The sequence below is a fragment of the Manis javanica genome, chromosome 5 (genome assembly GCF_040802235.1).
Source record: "Manis javanica isolate MJ-LG chromosome 5, MJ_LKY, whole genome shotgun sequence".
NCBI classification, from domain to species: domain Eukaryota; kingdom Metazoa; phylum Chordata; class Mammalia; order Pholidota; family Manidae; genus Manis; species Manis javanica.
In genome coordinates, this window is record NC_133160.1 from 5,059,313 (window position 1) to 5,083,483 (window position 24,171).

General features: G+C 43.8%; 1 protein-coding gene across 2 annotated transcripts; it reads right to left on the reverse strand.

The window, feature by feature from the left end:
• Positions 1-663: 663 nt before the first annotated feature.
• RAE1 (ribonucleic acid export 1) lies at positions 664-20,332 on the reverse strand. Of its 2 annotated transcripts, none has more exons than XM_017648900.3 (12): positions 20,145-20,332; positions 17,545-17,638; positions 16,865-16,969; positions 14,994-15,086; positions 10,662-10,748; positions 9,611-9,697; positions 9,439-9,510; positions 8,414-8,521; positions 5,409-5,515; positions 5,250-5,325; positions 4,456-4,650; positions 664-1,119 (listed from the first exon to the last, which is right to left on the reverse strand). In XM_017648900.3, the coding sequence occupies exons 2-12, from the start codon at positions 17,629-17,631 to the stop codon at positions 1,033-1,035; spliced, it is 1,104 nt and encodes a 367-aa protein (XP_017504389.1). In that variant the 5' UTR covers positions 17,632-17,638; positions 20,145-20,332; the 3' UTR covers positions 664-1,032. The 2 variants fall into 2 exon arrangements, with proteins under 2 accessions (XP_017504389.1, XP_073092512.1); XM_073236411.1 differs by lacking the exon at positions 664-1,119 and adding an exon at positions 1,149-1,544 and having other exon boundaries at positions 20,145-20,270.
• Positions 20,333-24,171: the final 3,839 nt, after the last annotated feature.

The following is a 24,171-nucleotide window of genomic DNA, read 5'->3' on the forward strand; positions in this document are numbered from 1 at the left end:
TAGAGAATTTTATTCTCATTGCTTTTTATGAGTAGGAAGACACATCTTACAATATAATCGACACCAGTTAGTTTACACACCAGCCCAAATAGCAAAGCCTAAGGAACATATGATATCACAGGGTAAAAAACACAAAACTCTCAGAAGTCAAGTACTAATTTGAATTTCATTTCAGATTCTTACCTGAAATTGGGGATTTTAAATTACATGAAATAAAAAGGCAGCACCCGAGAACCACCCCACAGAGGGCACAAGTCGGAGGGCTGCCCACACAGGGGACTTGGGCTCTAACTTGAAGGCCACACAGACGTCAGTCACTCAGGCCAGGCCCACAAAGGCCAGTCCCACAGCACAAGGCATCCTTCTTGTCCAGTCGCCAGGACATCTGCCCAGAAGAGCTGAAGAGCACAGGATGTTGGAGATGGGAATGCAAGCAGCAAAAGTCACACACACACGAACGGCCTGCCCGTGTTTGGAGAGGCTGTCGCAAGCCCCCCATGCAGTAGAAACAACCACCGCTCAGGGTTCACTTTCTCCTAAGATGCAAGACGGCTGCACTTCCCCAGGGTGTCTGAACACAAATCAAAACCCAATGATGATACTGACCAGGATGACCACTTGAGAGCTTACGGGGCAGGAAAGGGGAGACATGGACAAAGGGAGCTTAGTAGGCAATCTTCAAGGTATTTATTATAAAATACAGCGCAGGGTTCAAAGATTGCCTCCCTCTGCTGTCTAATACATACACTGTGGAATGAAGTACTTCAGAAAAGCTGGCAGTCACCCACATGATTCTAACTTCTAGGTATTTTCAATCCCCTCAGTCACAGATGACACCTGTAGCAGGCAGTGGAACGGAGAGATGGACAGTCACTGTGGCCAGCTGGGCTCCTGACTGCCAAACAATGACATCTTGTCTGAGGTTGAAATGCACATCCATGATGACAACCCCCCCAAAGCTGGGACCCCAGTTTGTACCGACACAAGGTCGAGTGAGAGAAACAAGTCTGGATGTGCAGAAGTCTCCATCCATTACTTCTTATTCCTGGGTTTTAGCTCTTCGGCTGCATTACGCAGGAAAATGTAATTTTTCTTTTGGGGATTATAAAATTCATGTCCCTAAAAGGAAAAAAACACATGATCTTATTATTAAAAAGGCAAAGTTAGCATTTTGTGGGAACTTTTTATATGTCAAGTCCTGCGCCATATGCATGAAGTACAATCTCTCTGCAGGAAAAAATCAGGTAGAGAGAAAGAAAAGTCAAATGTTAAATACAAACTTTAGTCCTCAGAGAAAAGGTGAAAGACTTAGGAATTCCCTTTCATATCCTGTTTAGAGGGATGATCTCTTACCTACCTGCCCTTCCGGTGCTGAGACTGTTTTAAGCTGTCACCTCTTTAACACCAAGGTGACTGACTGCCCTCAGGAAGCAGGGCCTCTGGAGAAGGTGGTGGGAGGGGAGCTCTGACTTGGTTCCGCAGAAGAAATGAGCCGTCTGACTCACGACGTCACGGGGACGGGGGCACGGCCCAGGAGGGCTGTCCTGCACAGGCCGGGCAGAAGGGGGAGCACGTGGAGCAGGTGTGTCTGCTCATGCTCACGGGGGTGGAGAGGGAGTTGCAGGACACGAGGGGAAGCCCAAAGAATCAGATCAGGCCAGACTCTGAAGGGCGGTGCACATCAGACCGAGGCTTCTGCACGTCATCCAGCAGGGGGGAATGGCAGCCGCCAGAGCAGTGTGACGCCGACAGTGACACGACAGAGTTGTGTTCGAAAGAGGGGTAGCGGGAGCCTCAGGTGATCCAAAGGCTTCAACAGGGAGGGAAAGGGACTCTGGGAGCATCTGCACTGTACTACAATGACGTGTTTTGTTCTTGTTATTCTCATCTCTTCAGACAGCCGAGATGGTTCTAGAAGTTTTGCTCAGCAACAATGACCATTAATTCTCATCATCATATGCAAAGCGCAGCTTTTCTGAATTATTACGTTTAAGCAGTAAGCTATGAACATTAACCATACGTGATCATGATTTCACCCTGGATATAACTGTCCCTAAACGAAGAACAATGGGAAATTCCTGGAGCAACTTATTTTTGAATTAAGTTTATAATTTAAGTAACTCCCAGTGCAGGCTGCCATTAGTTGCTCAGATGAATTCATTCTGCACAGCATTCAAAGCAACGAGCTTTCTCACTTCTTCAACTTACTATTTCTTCAATGCTTGTGACGCGCAGGGCCCTGAGTGGGATGTGAGCTAAGATGCAGAGTTCAGTGCAGCTGCAGGCTGAGCATGTGAATGAGAGGAAATCCACCAAAGGACCCTAGGGGGAAACTGAGGCTTCAGGCCACAGCCTGGCTCCAGCCCCAGCCAGGCAGAACCAAAAGGCTGTGCTCTTTGCAAAGCTGAGTGTGTGGCTTCCACAGGTGGGAGGATAAACAAACGGTGGCACAGCCACGCTGCAGAACGTGACTCAGCAGTAAAAAGGAACCGACAACTGACACACTCAACAGCACAGGTGAACTGCAAAATCACTGAGCTGAGGGAAAGAAGCCAGGCAAAAAAAGTAGTGTCTGACTCCATTTATAGAAAATTATAGGAAATGCAAACTTAGCTACAGTAACAGAAAGCAGAGCAATGGTTGTGTGTGTGCGTGAGGGGGACTACATGACACATGGGGACTGCTGTGGTGACCATGATGATGGTTTCATGGGCACATAAAGATGCTAACAGATCAAACTGTACGCTTGAAACATGCAGTTTGCTGCATTTCAATTATACCTCAGTAAACTTGCTAAAAAGAAAAAAAAGGCAGCTGCGTGGCCCACATAAGCCAACACTCAAAGGGACAGTGCACACTCCCACAGACCAGGGCCAGCATCAGAGATGCGCTGAATGGCCAAGATGCACTGCAAGCGACGTGCAGACTGCGCCTGTCCAGGTCTGGGAGGAAGACAGAATCAAAGGTGACCCCAGACTTACGCTGAGTGACTGGATGGTGATTACCTCAAAGGAGGAACATTGGAGAGCAGCAGGCCTGGAGGATGAATGCAGAGGCATGAATGGCAATCTACCTAACTTACGGTCTGACTTAGGAGACAGGGCTTCTATCTCCTAAGTTAAGGCACACAGGGGGTACCCGCCCAGGTGTGGACATCCTGGAGGAGAGGTGGAGAGCAAGGTCAGAAATCAAGCTTGAAACTGAGGAGTCGTGAGCTTATGCTGCAAGAGCTGGTGCCATGGGGACACAGCACGCTGGGTGCGCCCTCAGAACTGTGAGGCCAGAGCAGGCTAGGAAAGGCTGGTACACAGGGAGGGCCACAAGAACAGAAGCCAGTAAGGGAGATGCCAAGGGCCAGTCAGAAGTATGAATAAACCAGAAAATAAATACCAGAGAAACCAGAGAGCTTTGTGAAGGAGGAACGGACGGGCCACAGTACTGAAGAGAGACAGAAATGACGCTTCTAGACTCGACAGCGAGCACACAAGCCAATGAGACTCTGACTACAGCCCAAGGAGGCCAGGACCTTGCAGCAGACGGAGGGACAGAGGTGGGGAACAACAAGGCAGGTGCCACCCACTCTGAACAAGCTATCAGTCAAGGGAAACCAGCTTTCTCTGGGATTGCTTCAGAATGGCTTAAGGCTTAAGTGTGTGCTTACAGAGGAGAAGGGGCTAATGGACAGGAAGAGAAGAGTCTGAAAAGGGGCAGAAAAGAATGGAATCGAGGAAGGGAAATTCGTGCGTGTGTGCTGGCGGGGGTTGCAGGCAGAGGGATGGGGCTAGTGAAGACAGACACGTGTGGGGATGAAAGGGACTGGGAGACGAAGCCACTCTTGGTGACGCTGGTGACCCCATCAGCAATGTGGGCAGAAGGGCAGAGTGTGGAAGGTCTGGGGCGCCGCAGTGGAGCAGTGGGGTGGGTCGCACAGCCAGGCTGGCCAAGAGGACAGCATGCCTTGACCAGCGCTGGAACCCGAGCCCCAAGTCTGCTCTTTGCTATTATGCTGGGATGCCTCGAAACTCAGCCATGACCCTGTCCGTTGCTAACACCCCACCCCAAACAACGAACGAGCAAAGAGCCAATGGCTTGAGCCAAAGCTCCGTGACCAGGCCCTTGTCCCCCTGCCCACAGCTTGCCACACCTCCTCCTCCTCTCTCCCAAGAGCCCCAGGCATCACCAAACTACCGCACCCTCCCAGAGTGGTGGCCCCCAGCTCGCCCCTGCTTGTGCTTATATGCTACCAAAGCGCCTCCCGTGGGCAGGTTCCAAGGGAAGGGCTTTACGGGTATGACTTCACCGAGTCCCCACACCCTGCCAGGGAGGCCCCGCAATTTCCCTTTGCAGTGAGGTGATGGTGACATGCCCAGGAACACACAGCGAGTCTGGAAAAGAGTCAACTCAAGCCTGGCTCTGCTGCCTCAGTGTGCACACAGCAGGCCTGGGCATTCTTACCTTTGACCAGTCGTAGCTGGAAGCATACGCAAATATGTTTCCATTGTGATTGAAGCAGCAAGCCGCTATCGGTTGATCTAACTGTTCTGAAGTTTTTAGTTTTGTTCGGGCATCTTTGTCCCAAAAGCTGAATCGACCATCAGATCCCACAGTTGCAAGGGTGCCATGTACAGGATGGAATGCAATTCCATTTACCTGCGAGGATCAGTATGCACAGTGAGAAGCAGAAGAGGGAGAAACAATCAGGGTTTTGCCAATACACACTTGCTATTAGTTAGGAAACATGTACAGACTGTCACTTCACTAGAGCTGGCTGCCCACCGATCACAGGAGAAACCAACCCTGCAGCCTGAATCAATCTCCAGCCCAGAACCGAATCTCATCTGTTCTTATGAACACAAGTTAGCAGAAGTTAGCAAATATGTAGCTAGGACGCCAAGCAGTGAACCTCACGAAAATGCTTTTTCCTTTACCGGCAAACAGCAATGTCTTCGTTTTTGCTAAGTGTATAAACTATCTACTAACACTCATAAAGGAGGTGGAGGACTCTCCCAGCAAAGTCCTAAGCTTGCATTCAGAAACAACAGTCAGAGAGAAAGACAGTCAACATGTTCATGAAAACAGAAAACTGAAACCTACAGCATAAGCAAAACTGAAACCTACAGCATAAGCCGTTATCTCAGACATGGACACACACAGTGACAGATCTTTTCTGATCCCATAATGACTCAGCTGCCCTCCTCCAAGTCTAGTTTCTAGATGTGTTCTCAAGGTCAAAGTTTCTAAAAACATACCGCATAGATGTCCTGAGGCGCTGAAGTATTGGTACCGTTAGAGCGATGGCATTTAAAGGTGAAGTTATCTTTGGCACTGAAAAACAAAGGCTCAGCTAAGTTTTCCTTTATAAAAAAGGTCCCAAGTGAGAATCTGCAAGTGAACCAAGTCTCACTCACGGATTTGGGGGGTTGATGTAGTGAATGGCAACTCTCCCCTCAATACTTCCCAAGGCAAAACCAGTCGGCTTGTTCTGTTTGTCTTTAAAAATAGCCACACATCGATGCTACAATTTGGGAAAAAAAGAAAAAAGTACATTATCACAATGTAAAATACAAGATTTCATAACTTATGTGAAAGTAAATATTTTCACCCCATTTCTGGATTTTAGAAAAACCAGAAACATACTATGTAAGCATGATAAAGAAGGTATTTCTATTCCTCCAGTAGCATTATTTTCCAACTTTTTAATAACTACTGTATTCAACCATGTGATTTTATGAATAAACTGTAGACATGATTCCATTAACTGCTCCTCCTCCGCCATCCTGAAGGCCCCACCACCCGAGCAGTGCATGCGCCCCGCAGAGACCCCCAGTTCCTATTCTGGCGCTGGCCGCCTTGTGGATAGGAAGACACCTCGCTTTGGCTCACAGCCCACCAGTGACTAGGTAATGCCCCCAGCAGGTCCTCCACTGTCTCTGTGCCTCTGCTTTCTCCAATGGAAAAGGACAGGGAACGAGGGTCACACGGGCCAGTGGAAGGAGCCAGCACCTTCTGAACTGCAACCATGTAGAAGCAGATACCACACTTGACCCAACATTGAGTCTAGGGGCCCAAAGGAGGGACTCCTGGGCTCTGCAGACGAATCCTCAGAAGGAGCCCACAACCCAGTCCTTGGGGGCAGAGCAGGGCCAGGGCTTCCTCCTTCCAGCTGGCACACCCTGGTCTTCCCCAGAGGACCGCCTGTCCTTCCCAAACTGGGTATTTACTTTAGCTTCTGTGAAGAGTTCAGGAGGTACTGGGACAGGATTAGGGCCCGGGGGCTAAGCCTTACATTAAGGTAAAGAGCAATTTGTTATTATGATACTTGTTAGAGCAGATAAATTTCCTAAGTGTATGCTAGTTCCATTTCTGAACCATTTTCCTTTCTTTGAACCACAAGCCCATTACTTTTGCGAACAGAAAAATAATTAATGAAAAGTCTGTAAGTTCTTAGAAGTCAGAAGTAACCATGCCTGGTCAGGCTCTACCTCCTCATGCTCAGCACAGGATCACACACACAGTTCGCAGACCAGCAACTGACAACTCCAGCGGTGCCATTTGTAAGAACACGACCACAGAGTGGTCCTATGCAAAGGCTGATGGCATTCCTCAACAAATGAAAGGCCGTGCCTGGAACAGGGTAGCAGGAAGTGAAGCCAGACCTGATGAAGTTTTATCAAGAAGTCTGAGACTTATCCACAGGAAATGAGGCGGTGCTGGGTTTAAGCAGAGGTACAGCAAGGTCAGATGTGCCCCAACTCGTGTGTGAATGGACTGAAGGAGGGCAAAGATCTAAACTCTTACAGTCATTCAAGAATGCTTGGATTAGATGTGGTAGGAGGGAAGGAGATAAATGAACAGATTCCAAACATTTGCAGGGTAGAAGGACCCAAAGATCAACGAGTAGGAGAGGAGAAGAGGAGGGAGGAATGAGTTCTGGGTGACTTCTGTTTTCTGGTTGAGGCAACTAAGCAGGTGGCAGCCCCATTTAATGAGGTGCGGAGCTCATGGGAGAACAGGCTGGGGGCGACAGGCAGGAACAGGTCAAGGTTGTTTGTTCACTCAGCAAACATTTACGGAACTTCTGTATCAGGTGCTGGGCAAGAGCAGCAAGGCAAACAAAACAAATAGGTCAGTATACCTATGGACATATAAGGTATATACATATATGCAGCCAGGGAGAATCCTGCGAAGAGGTAAGATCCATATGAAGTGGTCTCCGGTTTGGTGTTGGGTAAACGCCACGCTGAGAGGATGGGAGACGGGCAAAGTTGCTGAGCTGGGCAGCTGTCGGTATCCTTGTTGGCAGCCTCAGTATCCAGCCCACAAGGAGACCCGAGTGGCAGCAACAGACGGCAGATGAGATCTTGCTGAGGCAGGGAAGGCAGTAGCCAAGGGCAGATGCCTGGGGAACCTCAATACACAGCAAGACAACAAAGTAGCAACAAGACAGGCAGGAGGCAAGAGGCTGGCACTGCAGAAACCAGACAGCATGTTTAAGAAGCTGTTAAGAGCAGTGGTGGTGCTGTGTCCTGGGGAGATGGGGGCTATTCTGTAACTACTGGGATTCCTGATGAGGAAGACATGAGTGGTCACGCCAAAAACAGGTCCAGTGCAGTAATGGGGGCAGAAATCTCAACAGAGTGGGGTGAGAAAGGGGTGGGAGGCAATGGAACAAGAAAGATCATGCAAAAGGAAACAGGTCCAGAGAGTAGAGGACAATGATGGGGTGGTGAGGGAGGTCTGTTTTCCAGGCTGAATTAGACTGGGGCATGTCCCAGGACTAATGGAGAAGTACTAAGCGGGGAGAGACTGAAGACACAGGTGCAGGTGGGTCAACTGCATAAGGTTCCCAAGAAGGCTGGCAGACTTGGCATCACACCATAAAACCGGGTAACTCTGGAGAACACTGACCCTGCCTAACAGGTGGGCGAAAGGCAGGAAAGATGTGGGCAGACTTCTAGATGCATCAGGAGGAAAGTGAGCAAGTTCCCAATGAATGGCTTCCACGTCTGGGCAGGAGCTGATCTGATTTGTTGAGATAAAGGCTAAAAGAGGGAGGGTCTAGGATTTTGAAGAGAGTGAAGATCTGAGTCTATGTCAAGTGCAATACCGAGGTGAAGAGAAACCCTCTTCACTGCCTGGGCATGATGGAGGCACAGCTGAAACTGGAAGCTATGATTTCACAACAGAACCAATCCACTGAAAGGTACAATTTTATTCAGTAGCCTTCAGCTATCGAGGGGGATGTTTGGAGAAGACAGACAAGTCAGGTTCATCCAGGGATGGATAGTATTTACTCACTAAACATTTGTGCTTGTATCCTTAAATTCACCCCCTTTGAAAGTACAACTATATTCCTTCTACGGGCACTGACTAGGTGCTAAATACATGCTTCCTGACATGACAAGTGACTCACCTGGTGTTTCAGTGGAGATTCTATCCTCCTGAACTCAGAAGGTTGATTCTCCAATTGGTAGACAATTAGTCCCCTCTCCGCAGTTGCCACCACAGCCATAGGATAGATCTAGAGAATGGAGAAAAGCAGAGACATGCTTTCAATGGTGGAATGTGCTTTTTTTATACCAAAATATTAGATCAATTTTTTAGAGTCACAAAAACAAGTGTATTTTTTTAAGTTTAAAAATTTAATGATATCAACGTTTCATGAAAACCTAGAGAAACTGTATTTGAAAGAACATTCTTTTTTAAAAACTCAGTTTTTAAAACTTTAAAATATGAGTATTTAAAAAATATACCAAGGAACAGAGAAGAAATCAAAATCACCTACAGCAACCCTTTGAATGAAACTACTGTTAGTGAATGTATATTTTATTCCAGCATTTTCTGAGCGTTTTACATGTAGATATGCATATTCTATATAATTCATATCCTTTTCTCAATGAGCACATTCCAAGAATACTAGTAGTGACTGTCTAATCCTCCCTCCATGAGCCCACCACAGGGTTCATTTAACCATGTCTATCTGGTTGGCCTGCTAGGTCACTTTCAATGTTTCATTGTTACAGAACAAAGACCACCTGTATCTTCATTTTTCTCATGATGAATTCCTAAAAGTGGATAACTGGGGCAGTTGGCACAAAATTTTAAGACATAACTAAATGAAGAGCAGAAGTTCTTCAGTTTCACTCACAGACAGTCCCCAAAGACTTAGTGCCACACCACAAAGTTACTGCCAGTTTTCCTAGAGCTGCATGATCAGGGTCACACTGACGGCATGCAGCTACCTGCATATGTTCAAACAACTAGTAACCAATAAAACCAACATCACTATTTAGTAATTCTGGAACGAATGCAGCAAAAAATCACTGATTTAAGGTGACTAGGCAGGCAATCTGGTTTACACCCCAATGTATTATTAAAATGTAAGATAAAATGCTTTTTTTTTTAAAGGGACTACACATTAAACTAGCAATTCCTTACCACATCGGCACAGTAACACCTTTCAGGGAGCTGTAAAACCATCATAGGATTCGACGATCGCGTATCCCAAAACTAAAAGCAAAGACAAAGAAGCCAGTAACCGACTACTCAAGAGCTAAGCCCAAACAGCGTGAGGAGTGTCAGCCTTGGCCGGCCATGCGGTCTACTACACCTTCAATGTCTTATCCCAGCTCCCGGTCATCACACAGCTGTAGTTTGGTGCTTTGATCCAATGTATGGTTTTAACAGGAGCATCGTGCTTTCAAGACAAAACCCAAACAGATTAAGGTAAATCTAACAATGTGCTAAACAGCTTTAGTTCTGGAAATTCAAAGAGAAGGAATTAACTTAAATATTGAGGTCATACCTAACAAACACCAAAAGATGTTTATAGCCCGTGACCAAAACATTCAATTTAATGTAACAATATACATCTATTCCATTCTAACAAATTTTGATTTTATCCACAATTAACTAGTACACAAAAGCAAAAGTAAGCTCTTCCCTAGGAGATAATCAGAAATAACTAGCAGGGAACTCCACCAGTTTTGTTTACTTAGATGGCAAGAATGAAGGGATCAGGGAGGCGCTTACAGCACACACAGTACTGTGATCTCAGAGTATGAATGCTTCACTGTCCAGAGGCTCTTCTTAAACAGGTCAGACCCTCTGGTTCTAGGTTCTTTTACCTGTGTTACTTCTGCTTTTCTTAGCAGTCTTCACACAAGAGTCTGCTTGTTGCCCCGGGGTGTACTGTTAATAGCTACACAGGTGTGCGCCAGTGTCCCTTATACGGCCAGATCTCTACCCACAAGGACAGTGCTGGCACAGAGCAGGCACTCAATAAATACTTGTCACGTGAATGAGTGACCAAATGCAGCTGGTAAAAGGCAAGCCACACACAGGGGTTGGAAAGTCAATTGTGAATGTTGAGGACACCTGTAACATCTGTCTGTTATACATTTTAATGTCACTAATCCCTTATAATGCCATCCTCATCAACACATATATGTGGAAGACTCATGACAGAACAATCTGTGAAATACTAAAGAATGAGAAAGGTCATAAAAGTGTTATTTTTGTGCTACAGCAATTTCTGGTATACTTAAGTCTAATTGATTTGGTATAGTCACACTGCATTTTTTTAATAATAGATAATTATAATTAAAGAATCATTACAACCCTTGGGACCGGCCCTTGGACAGAGGCCAAGTCTCTGCTACCTGTGCGATCTGTATTGCTTGGTTACTGTTGAGGTCCCACATTTTGGCAGTTTTATCACATGAAGCTGTAAATACTTTGCTCCCATCCTAAAATGAAATGGAGAAAATCTGTCATTCCAAGAAAAGGAAAATCTCTACCTGTATTTAGATATTAAGTTGAATATATTGAGGCAGGTTTTGTTTTGCAATTTTTATTTTTCCTATTATTTGGGGTCTAGTGTATTGTGAACGACACTGTCACATACAAAACACACTCTCAGCTCTATTTTGTGCTATTGATTTATTTTACTAAGAGATAATATGTAAACAGGATAAAAAATAATTCAAGTGGCACTTGAAGTTACGCAGCCTGACCAACCTCCCCTCTCAGCACAGTCACAGGCCACTGCCTACGCTCCAGGAATATGTGGCTGTGTCCTGCCTGGGACCACTCACCAACTTTCTTATTTTGGTCAATTTCAAGCCCTCACAAAAGTTGCAAGAAGAAAACAATGAACACCCATAAACCCTTCTCCTAGATTCACCAATTGTAAACATTTTGCCACATTTACTGTAACTTTTCTTTCACACAATGTCTATAATCGTAATACTTTTGTTCGGCTTCATATTTAACAGCATTCCTAAACCCTATGCATGCAATCAAACCCTAATTTTTCATAATTATTGGTCCTATGGAAGCGGTAGAGCAGCTTAACAAATGAGCAGTTATTTTGCAATGGTTTTTAAAATATTCACATACACACCTTATAAAAAAGGTCATTCGAGAAAGTACTAAATGGGAAGTCTAGACCACTGATTGGCAAATTTTTCTTAAAGGGAAATTTGTTTAGTAAATATTTTAGTCTTGCAACTCCTTAAAGCTGTTGTCATAGCTTGAAAGCAGCCATATACATTATGTAAATGAATGAGTGGGGCTGTGTTCCAATTAAACTTTATTTACAAAAATAGGCAACAGGCCAGATTGGGCCCATGAAGCACAGTGTGCTGATCCCTGGCCTAGACCATTTCATTTCTGGTTCTGAGGCTCAAAGATTTACCACCATCCTTCCTTAGCAAAAATTTCTTCCCTTTTTAAGTCACTAGTCTCCATCTGAAAGAAGAGATAAAACTTGCTCCTCCAATGAAGTCATAAGGTAACTCCACAAAATACTTAGAGAGACACTGATATATGGGGTGGGCGACCGTGGGGCTGAGGAAACACTGGTCTCTCAACCTCACTGAAAAATGCCCATCTGCCAGCTGTAATCAGCACTACGCAGCGGCGGCAGGCCAGACCCAGAGCTTAACTGAGCAAAAGGCAGAGAAGACAGTATTTGTAATTGCTGCCTACCCACTTGCTCTAAGGTCCACCTGCTATGACCACACAGGGAATCATGTCCTTAGAAATGCCAAAGAATCACCTTCACCAAACGTGGCTTTTATGCCTCAAAGGAAATCTGGCTCTTCTGTGCTTCTGTGCCATTACAGACATGGCGTCACCCCCACCCCCACCCCGTGCCCTGCCCGCCTCTCCCCGGCTAGCTCGTCCCCCTCCCGTAAGCCTCTGGGGCAGGCTGTCACGCTCACAGGCTCTGGAGCCAGGAAGGTCTGGGTCTGGTCTCAGCCACTCACCCGCTGTGCTCCCTCAGGTAAGTCCCAAACCACCTCACCACTTAACTAGTACCATGACAGTCACTTAATGCAGACTGAATCTAGCTGCACAAACGGCCACGATCTGACACTCATCTTTTTTTCTACATGTCTGTCTTGAGACTGAGTCCATGAGACAGGATGGGCCTACCTTGCCTACTTTGGCTTCCACTGTATCCCTAGTGGAAGCCAGGAAGGTCTGGGTCTGGTCTCAGCCATTCATTATTTGCTGAATTAAATAATTCAATTATCCATTGTAATTATTATTACCTTCATTTTATAAGCAAGAAAATAGACACAGAGAGATTAAGTAACTTGCCAAAGTGAGAAGGGCTGGGGTAGGCAGAGCCAAAATTTGAACCTAGATGTGGACTGGATGAGACAGTGCTCAAAAAGCTACAAGCACATGGCTCACTTCCAAGATTCAGCTCAATTCTTGTCTCTTCAGTGAAGCATTCCCGCCCCACTCCCAAACCCTGTAGCTGCTTTCTCCGTTCCCTCCCACCAGAACACACTGCCTCTCAGAACTCAGCTCACTGTGGGAGAACTCTCCCTTACTACGTCTGAGTCCTCCACTACTTGGTAAACAAATTGGACAAAGGAAATAGATGGTGTTCATTTTTCTAAAAGTCAACAGCCACTTAACATCTGCAACAGAATTTCTCTATTAGTTAACGCTACTTCTCACCAGACTTTGTAAGTTTTACAATTCTGATCAGTTAGATCGGTGAAGAGAGACACGCAAAATAAATCAGAAATACTTAAAATCTATTGAAGTTGATTCTTTTTCACATGTAAATTAAAAATAAGTTCTATCTGTAATAAACATGTCACTTTTCAAACTGTTTTCACATACTATTATTAGTCTCATAACCCAATCTGATATGTCAGGAATACCTTTTACAGATGAAAAAAAACGCCTCAGAGAAGCCTATAGTAAGTAGCTAATGATTAAAACAGGAGAACCTCTGGCTCCTAAACCATCTCAAAATATTTATAAATAGTTGAATCATTTGGGTTTTCTTACTTCTTCTGGCTGCCTCCATCTATATACTTTGTTCTTGTTTTTTTAATTGAAGCATAGCTGAGACACGCAGTATATTCATTTCAGATGTACAACACAGTGATTTGACAATTATGTATGTTACTAAATGCTCACCACAGTAAGGGCAGTTACCACCTGTCACCATAGGTTTTACAATATTCTTTACTATATTTCCTATGCTGTACTATTCATCTCCATGATTTATTTTATAAAAATGATTTGTTTACAAGCTAAGATCACATACATGTATAATACAATTTAAAAATAATGATGTAAAGTAGTTGGGCAGTTTCTCATTAGGTTACACATACACTCACCATATGCCCCAGCCATTCCACTGTTAGACATTTTACCCAGGAACAGTGAAGGTCTTTGTTCAGATAATTCAGTCCACAAATGCTCTGGAAGCACTATACCAACAACCGAAAATGGGAAACGGCTCCATGTCCTTCCACTGGTGGATGGGTGAACAAATGGTGGGCCACCCAATAAGCAGTAAGGACAAACTAAGGTCAGGCACCACTACCTGGACGGCTCTCGGTGCACTATGCTAGGTGACAGACGCCAGACTCAAGACATGGCACACTACAGGGTCCTGCTTATTTGACATTCTGATACAGGCAGAACTACAGGGACAGCAGGGGCTGGGAGCTGAGGAGGGCGTGACTATAGAAGGGCAGTGGGGAATATGTGGGCTGATGGATCTGTTTTCCATCTTGACCACAACTCTATGCACTTCTCAGAACCGACAGAATCATACACTGAAAAGGCTGTTTTATTGTATGCAAATCACACCATCAAATCTAACTTAAAAAATGCGTACAAGGCCCAGGAGAGGCCCTGAGGCTTTAACTTCCTTTGCATGGAAGCACATCCATCTGCCTCTGACTGTCAGTCAGGCTTCTGCTGGATCCAGCCACTGGGCAGCAGAGGCAGGAGAGAAAAGGCTGGGCTGTCGGCCCCCTGGCCCCTCCCCTGGGGTGGGGGAGGGGCCCCTGCAGGGGCAGCTCCTGCCCTGGCTACCAGTGGTGCTTCGTCCTCCCTGGGGGTTTCTTTCCAAGTGGCCCTTTCCTTAAGCTCTCCTCAATCAACAGCAAAAGAAAGAAGAGGAAAAAAGGGAGAGAGAGAGAGAAAAGAAAGAATGAAAAGAGAAGAAAAAAGCTCAGAGCCAAATAAACTTGAACACATTTCCTTATAATACTGATGTTCAGGATTTGGGAGTAAAAAGAATTCCAAAAAAACCAAAAGACTTCAGATGTCTAAATAGAAAAGGATTTATTTTTTTAACCCAGGATTTCTTTTTCTGCAATAGCAAATTCCTAATTTTAAAACAACATAAATCCATGGCATCCTCAAACGTAGGAAAGGCTCTAAGAAATTATCTAATCCTTTGCTCAAGGTAACATCAAAAAAATAATTGATTTTTTATGCCAACAAGGCTTTCAGAGAGATTGCCCAAAGCTAACATTAGCTGACTACAGCAGGAATATCAATAAGCTGCTAGACTCACGTTCAGCAAGTTAGAATCCCTACAGTGTGCATACATATACATACATGCTATTTGTTGTTTGGCTCGTATAAAAACCAAAATATACACATATGCTGAATTACACTGTACTTGATATAAAAGAAAACATGAAAAATTGAATGAAACATACATCACTCCAGCAGACATCTAGCACAGGCCCTGTGTGCATCTGCTGGGCTTTTGGAATAGTCTGTCCACTATCTTGAACTTCCCAGCAGCGAACCTACAGTAGTAAGACAAATGAATGCAAACACAGCAGTTCATGATACAATACATGCATTTAACATCTAATAACAAATGGGGTACAGTTTAAATGTATATGGATTTCTCATATGACCTAATTACCTAACTTTAAGAATGAAGCAAACAAAAACTATATCCAACTAGCTATTTTCCTATTCCTATTTCTAAGCTATTAAAACACCCAAATTTTATTGCTTACACTTAAAACTACAGATAATTTTCTTATCACATCTATTAAGTATATCATTCTTCTAAAACAGAACATCTTCCATTACCATTCAGAGAACCAAGACCAAAATGGAAACTTACCATTCTTTTCTGAAATACTTTACTCTGGTTTTTTATGTAATCTTTTTCCTGATTAGAGAAGTTACACACTTAACTTAGAGATACTGTAAATATGACAAGAAAATAAAAATCACCGTAATCCCACCATGGACAACTACAGTTCCTAATTCAGGGTGCTCTCAATCTTTCTATGCATACATATTTTCTTCAAAACACTGGATTATGTAATGCATCTTCATGTTTGAATTATTAGCTGCCATTAAGCATTCTTCTAATATTTTTTTAGCAGAAAATTGAATGAAGTCTACCTAGGAACTACATGCAGAAACCAAACCTGCTCAACCCTGACTACCTTCCTCCCGCCGCCGTTCTTCCCCCCACCGCCCCCGTCTTCCACTGCGTCACTGCCTCCGATTGCAGAACAATCTTTTCCAAAATAGTAATTATCATTACTACTAGGTATTACAATTTTCCAACTTTTCACTAGCATGAAGACTTTTCTTAAATACAGCACTATTAGGTAGCGGTGAGGAGCACAGATTGCAAGATGGGCTGAGTATCGCTCCCGGGGAGGTGGGAGCCAGGCTGTTATTTCACTTCCCTAAGCCCCATGCTGCTCCATAAGATGGAGAGGACAGTGAGGGCACAGGGCTCAGCTTTGCCAGGATTGATGCCATTTTGCATATGAAGTACATCACTGGAGATCCTCCTCAAGGCCTAGAAGGAGAATCACTGAGATAAAGGGTATAAACTTAAGGATTTCTGATAAATACTGCCAACTGCTGTTCAGGAGACCTATACCAATCTACATACTTACCACCATGGGATGCTTTAAGCTTATCCTTGCCAGCACCAAGGTTACTCTTTTAAGCTTTTTTATTTTTGTGAATTTAACAGAAAAAGAGTCTATCATGCAAATTTGCATTTATCTGCTTATGATTTGGTTGAATGGTTGAAGTTTACCCTAACAGGCCACTTGCACTCCTTCATGATGTGCCCTTTGAATCTTTTGCTTACCAGACTTTTAAATCTTTTTTCTTGTACACTGTGCTTTTTTTGTCTTTCTTTTTGTACACAACAGGTAAATATAATGTCTATGCAGCATCAGTACTATATCTTAAAGTTGAAACATCTTCAGGATACCGAGATGGAAATTTGTGTTTAACATCACGGATAACATCTGTCCCAGTGAACATTACACTGGGTTGGGGAACACACTTGAAGACGCTCAACTAGAGCAGGGATTTTTGAGTGAAGCATATGGTCAGGGTTTCTTAACAAAAATCAGTGGAACAAGTGATGTCTGCCCATTTAGCAGGGTTCACACCCTCTAGGTGGTTTCTTTAAAAAGGCCATGAATAAGCCTTAACTGTGCTCATTCACTTTGGACAGAATGAAGCCAAAAGGAGAGGTCACCCTGCCCACACAAAGAGCTACGTCTTCTAGAACATGCAGTTACGGAGCACTTACATCGTTAGCCCATGATCCTGCGATAAGAAAGTTTCCTGGCAAGGTTGGTGGGCTGAAAGATAGACAACCAATGCTATCATCAGGAGAAGATGTTACTTCAATATCCTGGGGGGAAAAAGTCAATAATAAAATGTAAAAATCATTACAATTTCATTGAAAATTGCTTTCTTTCTCTGCGACCACCTCACAGTGGACTTCCCTTGTGCTGGAGAACTAACTGATTAGGCCTCTCTTATTCTAATCAAATAGGTGGTAATAAGTCAGTGCAAATACTAGCACTGCTAGGCTAGGAGAGGCACTCTCATTAAATGCCCCAACCACATTTTCCAAAGAATGGCCTGCCAGTTAGTTCACTCCTGCCCGAGAGCTTAGCAGGTGTTATCATCTGCCTCCCCCACAGAAATGCTGGTTCAACAGCTGTAGGCTGGGCCCTGGGAACCTGCCAGGGTTCTTAACAAGTACCTCAGGTGATTCTGGTAATGAGAAAGTTGGAGGAACAGGACACTAGCCAGGGGACACACAGATGCTGTCCTCCAACGTCTGAAACAGCAAGTGAGGCAAAGCTTCAGAGCTTTCATCCCAAAGGAGGCTCCTAAGCTATCTGGGTTTTCCCCACAGTCACTGTTGTGACCAACCCCGGCTGCACTCTTCCTACAAACCCCATGAGCTTTACGTGGTACCTTCATAGGGTTGTGGTTATCTGTGGTTGTGCTTCCAAACATGGTCCCACTGGTTCCAAAACCCGAGGTTGTTCCAAATAGACTCATTTTGGCCCTAAAAATAATGGAAAATATTAAGGATGGGTCTTTTTTTAAGTAATAAATATATCAACAAGAGGGAATATAAAGCCAACTAAGTCAAAGAAGGAAAAAAGAGTCTAAGTGGCTTCATGTCAGTTTCTCTCTTTGGAAGAAGTCTAAGTATATGATAAGCAGAATAAGCATCTTTAAAATAAACTTTCTATTTTGGAACAGTTTTACATTTACAGAAAATTATAGATAGCAAGTTCCCATACATCCCACATCCAGTTTCCTTATTTCCTTTTTACATGTGTCACCAATAATTGATACATTGTAGCCGAGTAGAAAATAAATGCACTCATTCTTTCCACAGTAAGAGCTGAGCACCAGGAAAACAGCAGTAAACATGCAGAAGGCCCCACTCTTGCAGGTTCCCTCTCAGCAGAGTTCACTTTCTTAATTTCTGCACTCCTATTAGGTCAGTATCTCTGCATGAAGTACTTAGAAGAGTAACCAGTCCTGGCAGAAACCAAACAAATTTATTTGTAGGAGTTTTAAAAAGTAGTCCACTTTGGTTTGCTAAAGTACCAAAAGGTCTCATATTATAGTTTGGACTTTACCAGAAAGAATCCCCGCACTCTGAGTTTTTTCCTGAGCAACACAGTCTAGCAGGCCCACAGGGTTCCAACTGTGCCTCTACCACTTACAAGAGCTGAGACCCAAATCTCATCAGGCCTTATTCTCCAGCTCTGCAAAGAACATTAACACCTTCTCCAGTGTTGCTCTGAGGACTAAATAAGGTTATCTATGTCGAAAATCTAGTTCATAGTTAGTACAATAAACAACTTTTCCTACAGGAAAAAAGTCTATGCACTGTAACTCCCTGATGATTCACATGTTAATGCCACATTTTCAATTCTGTAATTGATTAGCAAATTTTTACACCCACAAGTCTACTATATCAGTCACCTCTCCCAAAGAAGCTGAGGAATAGTAGCATCTTTTAGGAAAACACAGAATGGGAAACTGCTAGGAATTTCGAAAGGCATTTGTGTTTCCCAAGCTTCATGAAAAATAAGTGCAGACATACTAGGTCAAAGCACCAGCTAGAAACACAGTATCTCAGAAAGCAACTTTGCGACAGAACATGGTACTTGCCAACTACCTCCACCTAAATGTGAGAGATGAGCTTAAAATACCGCTGACCGCAGGAGCAAACCAGGAATGACAAGGCTTCTGCGATCCCAGCCAAGGAACCAGCTGTACGGTTCGGGACAGGTTGTTTAGGTCACGCTTTCCTCATCAATAAAAATAAATCACTAATATCCACTCCACAGAGTTAGGAAAACCAAGTGAGGCTGCACACACGGGGCCTGAAAGTCCTTACTTCCCGAGAGAACATTTCTGCCATCAGGAATTTATTAGGGGAAGAGCAAGGTAGTTCAAGTACTAATCAGCCGATGTCGACCACGTTATGCAGGACACTGGGAACTCTCAAGGAGTTGGGAAGACGTGTGCACATTTCAAACCTACCCAATCTGCTCCTATCTCCTTGCTGCAGTCCAGCCACACTAACTCTGCTGGCTACCTTTTTGCCTTCGAACACAGAAAGCCTGCCTTGGAGAGTTCCTGGAATAATGTGCTTTCACCCAAACCTCCAGTTGTCTCACTCTGATTCTTCAGATTCCCAATTCAAAAGCTGTCTCCGGAGAACTTTCTGGGGTGATGTTCTAAAACTGCACTGTGGTTCTAAAATTACACAACTGTATTAAACTTCCCAAACTCATTTAAAGTCACGCTTTACACGAGCTATAGTACGTAACTTACACTTCCGTAAAGCTGCTGAGTGTATCTTGTTTAAAAAGGTCACTTCCTCAGAGGCTTCCTGCCTTTAATATATTCAACCTCTAATGACAGCCCTTTGTTTCTTCACAGCACCTGTCACAATCTGGAATTCTTGTTTGCAAACAATCTCTTCCCCCGGAAAATGCCAGCTCCAAGGGAGAGCTGTCTGGATTCTTCCTAATATACACCTGGCCCTCAGCACACAGCCATGAGGCTGGCATTTATTAGATTCTTGCCTGGGGAAGTGTTTATATGTATATGATACACAGTTGACAAAGAATGAAAGAAACGAAAAACAGATTAGTCTGAGAGAGTGGTAAGTGCAAGGAAGGAAATTAAACAGGTTAACGAGGGAGAGACTGAAAGGGGATGGCCTTCCGTTAAAATAGTCCGTAAAGGCAGCAAGTGTCTGATGGGAACCCAGACGTGTACCAGGGAAGGGCTGAGGCGCCAGACGATGCATCAATTCGCGACCCCTCCCCGTGACTCACTTTCCCCACAAGAAAAAGGAGGGGGTAGACCCAAAATGTCTCCGAAAGCCCCTTCCAGCCCTGGTGTCTCTCGAAAGCCTAAAGACGGCTCGTCGACAGCCGGGCTGCCGCCCGACACCTCGCTGCGGGGCGCACCTCGCCTGTGGACGCGTCCTCGGCGGCGCCATTGTGGCCGGATATCAGGGGAGGCGGCACGGGGCCTACCTGAGAGTCGCGCGGCGGTGGGAAGCTGGAGGAGGGGAGCGGTTGGGACTCCGGACGCTGCGACCCCGCTCCGGTGGAAGGAAGCGAGGGCGGGGCGGGGCGAACAGAACCCAGAGCCCTGGGTCTGCTCACACCTGCGGGGTAACCACCCCAACTACGGCGGGGACACTGCGCATGCGGCCCGGAGTCACTTCCTGTGTCACCCGGAAGGCAGGGGCAGAAGAAAAAGGCTCCTTCTCCCGCGAGGCGACAGAACATGCGCAGAAGTGGTACTGACGCCCAGAGGCAGTCCTTGTACCAGCAGTTTGCCGATTGGCCAAACGTTTGTATAGGAGCCTGCACGTTGTCTAGTGACCGCTTAATCCGTAGCCCTGGGGGCTCTAGGGTGGTTAGTATTTTCTCTAGTGAATTAAGTCTAGCAAAATCTTGATTGTTGCAACTGAAGTCCAAGGCCGCCCTCCGAGAAACTGATGGAACGCTGCCTCAGAGTGCAGTGAGGCCTGGCCTGCCTCGGCCCCCCCATTTGCCCACTGGGATGTCCTGGGTTATCCAGGGCTCTGTGGCCTCAATTTCCTTCCGTAAAATTGGGATAGTGATGCCCAACTTCCAGGGCAGTTCTTGATTAGCGTCAAGTGAGGAAACATTCGTGAAGGTCTTCTGCTATGTGTAAGGTTCCATAGAGAATGTTATGACATACATAGGTGCCAACTCTTGAGTATTTCAGCTGGTTGCTTTTTCCCCCTCTTTTAGGAATTTCTCGGGGGACAAAAAAGCGCATGGGAATCTCCTGTGGTTGTGGTACATAGACCGAATCTTCTCCTTTAATACTTAGTGTGGTCTGCACACCAAGAGCCTCGACATCTGTAGGGAGCTTTAGGATCCGTGGGACCGTGTAAATGCAGACTTCGAAGGCCCTGGGTGGGCCTGAGAACCCACATTTCTAGCAGACTCCCAGCTGAAGTTGCCGGGCCATGCACTGCAGCTGAGCACCAGGGATCTAGAAGAGATATTTAGAATCACATGGCAAAGGTTCTGAAAAAATCTGTTGTCTGGACCTCGCCCTTAAAGTTGATTTAGTTAGTCTGGGGTGAACTGAGGGCGTTAATATTTTTAAACTCCCCAAGTGATTTTAAGATGAAGCCAACATCAAGAACCTCTAGTCTAGATAATGATAATAATAGCTCTTGTGAGCAGTAGATGTTCCATCTCCTACAATTTCCAAATCAGCCCTCTAAGTATTGCAATCATCTCCATTTTGTAGAAAAATGTGAGTCCCAGAGGTGACATAACTTGTCAGACACCATGCAGCTGTTAAGCAGTAGAGTCAGTGACGACTGCCCTGTACCTAACTCTCCTATGAGCAAAGCCTTGGAATCATCTCTGACAAGTACTCCCTCCTCCACAACACCTTTCCTCATTCTTCCCCAAATGGATAATCTCATATCATCTCTCCTTTAAATTCTCAAAGCCCACTCAGGGCTTATCATATTCTGTCATATCATGGTGGGTATATTTGCCCTTTCTATCTTTTAGGTTTTAAACTTCTGTCTTACTTCCATGCATATCCCTTGCAGCACCAAGCACAGTGTCTTGCATGTATTTGGTGTTACATTAATATTTGTCGATTTATGTTTTCCATGCCCAAGGAATCTTCCAGAACCCTCTGATACAGATTCTTGTATAATACTGGTTATTTAGCATTCTTTAAAAAATCTTTCTGCCTTTGAGGGATGTATAGTTGACAAGCTGCTTTAAGCCAGTGGAACAATAGCAGCATGGGCACCCAAATTAACAATAAGCTAACATTTTCCCACCCATTCTAAAGGGTGTTATACAAACATATGAAATATCTCATTTAATCCTCATATGACACTATAGGGAAGATATTACTATTGTTATCTCCATTTTAGGGTTGATGAAACCAAGGCTAGGTTGTAACTTGTCCCAGCCACAGAGCAGTGGTATGCCAAAAAGTATAGGTGAGAGGTCAGTAAAAATAAAAAATAACTAAAAGTGAATTTTGGTTATGGCTATCATCCACAGTGGTAAACCCTTCTGCAATTTTTGTGCAAGGGAATATTTATGAACGACTACACGATTTATATTCCATTCTAGGCAAATAGAAACTGAACGTGTCTGTAATTTTGGTATCAATTCTTTTTCATTTGAAGTTATCTTTAATTATGAATTTTAATTTAAAAATTTTAACATTTTGTTCAAGGTTTTGGGAATAGCTTGGTTGCAAAGAAACACATTAAGTGTAGCTTTAGGAAGAACTGGGGCTTCCATAGCTGATACAAAATGCATTCCTGTTAAGATATAGTCAGCCTCACACTGAAATCCTCCCAGTTTTCTCAGCCTCTTTTGTTGTGTCTCAGACTCTTCCACGCCATTCCTCAAAACAAGGACTTGAAAATATTTTAAAGGTCCACCAAATATAGTGGAAGGTTTTGAGAACAAGAGAAATTTTGCCAGCAGAGGGCGACCGTGGCTTGTTATTACAGGATTGTTCTCTTGGGATACCCAGCTTTAATGGTGACTGCAAGTCCAAACAAAAGTAATGTTTTTCAGTACTTTACTACAAAAACATTCCATTGAAAGTATTTTTTAGTGTACACGTACATATGGCTTCGCTTTGATAGCATGAGTTCTTTGCAGTATCACTGCGCAGGTTAGCTCTATTACAGATACTCATTAAAGAAAGTCCTAGATGGAAAGTTTTCTGCCTGTTTTGTAGAAAATGCAGTATGGTTTTTCCTTCCATGAATTCATTACTTCTGAAATCACTTAGCATCATCAATGATGACAGTTAAATTTCCCAGAAACCTGGGGATATTAAAAGAGCTTTTATTTTATGAGGGTGATTATGAGCCCTTAAGGAAAAAACAAGATTCTCTTAACATCTTTTTGTGACACCAGTTTGTATTCACTTTAATTATAAACATATTCCATCCAAATGTTATTTCTTGATTAAAATTGTAGAGATTAAAAAAATACAGTAGATGATGGTAGAGGGGATATCTACTGTTAATTGCTATTTTAAATAACTGCATATTTTATAGTAATCCTTTTAAGAAACAAATCTTAAGAATTGGAATTCTAGATGGTTCCCAAATAGCTACTAACATTTTCATCTGCATCTAATAAAGATACGTAGCAAAGCCAAACCACAGTGTATTTTGCTCTTTTCCGATTTTCTTTTCCCAAATAAATGAAAGTTATTTTAAGTAAATTTCCAATCATAAACTTGAATTTAATTATCCCAACTGAATGTATCTGAAAGCTTCTTTTCAAACATACTTTCTAATTCTAATGACTATTGTAGATTTTTCATTCCTTCCAATTTTGACAGCGTATCCTAACCCAAACATTTTGTGACTTAACCATGTATTTCTAACATTTTGTGACTTAACCATATATTTCTAAGTTAGTAATTTTCTCCTTCGCAAAACTTGTCAAAGTTCAATGATTATTAGATGTTAAGAGAGAGGTTAAGATATTATTAGATGTTAAGAAACACTTGTGATTTCTAAAAATGTTTTTAGAATTTTTGATGATCTCACAAGTAAGTCTAATTAACAGTACATCAGAATATTCTCAAAACAATACATTTGGTTTTGATGTGACCTGGGAAAAAAAATAATTGTTGACATCATGGGCTTGATATCAGAGGGCCTTGATTTGACACCTAGCCTACAAAAGAACTGCAGACCTTTCTGGAGCAGTGTACATGCCCAGCCACATGTGAAGTACTTTATATGTACCAGTGACACAGTTAAAACATGAGCTTTGGAGTCAGACTCTCTGGGTTTAAATCTCAGCCTCACTGCTTAGTAGTTATGTGACCTTGGGAAAGTTCCCAGCCTCTCTGTACCTATATTGTCTTAGCTGTAAAACGGAGATGATAGAAAAAGGACCTACGCAATTTAATTAGTAGTTTAAAACCTATACATGCTTAAGTTACTCTACAAGAAGATATGTCACAGAAATAACCAATCTTCCCATGTTTTCTTCCATCTGCTACCTC

What these genes read in the sequence shown, in the direction of transcription:
- RAE1 (XM_073236411.1), bottom strand. Translation starts at nt 17,631, where the DNA reads ATGAGTCTATTTGGAACAACCTCGGGTTTTGGAACCAGTGGGACCATG. An exon ending in TACATCAACCCCCCAAATCC is followed by an intron (nt 5,326 to 5,408) that starts GTGAGTGAGACT and finishes TTTGTTTTTCAG; the next exon opens with TGCCAAAGATAACTTCACCT. An exon ending in CCAGCTACGACTGGTCAAAG is followed by an intron (nt 1,545 to 4,455) that starts GTAAGAATGCCC and finishes CGGCCTGTGCAG; the next exon opens with GACAGCCCTCCTGGGCCGTG.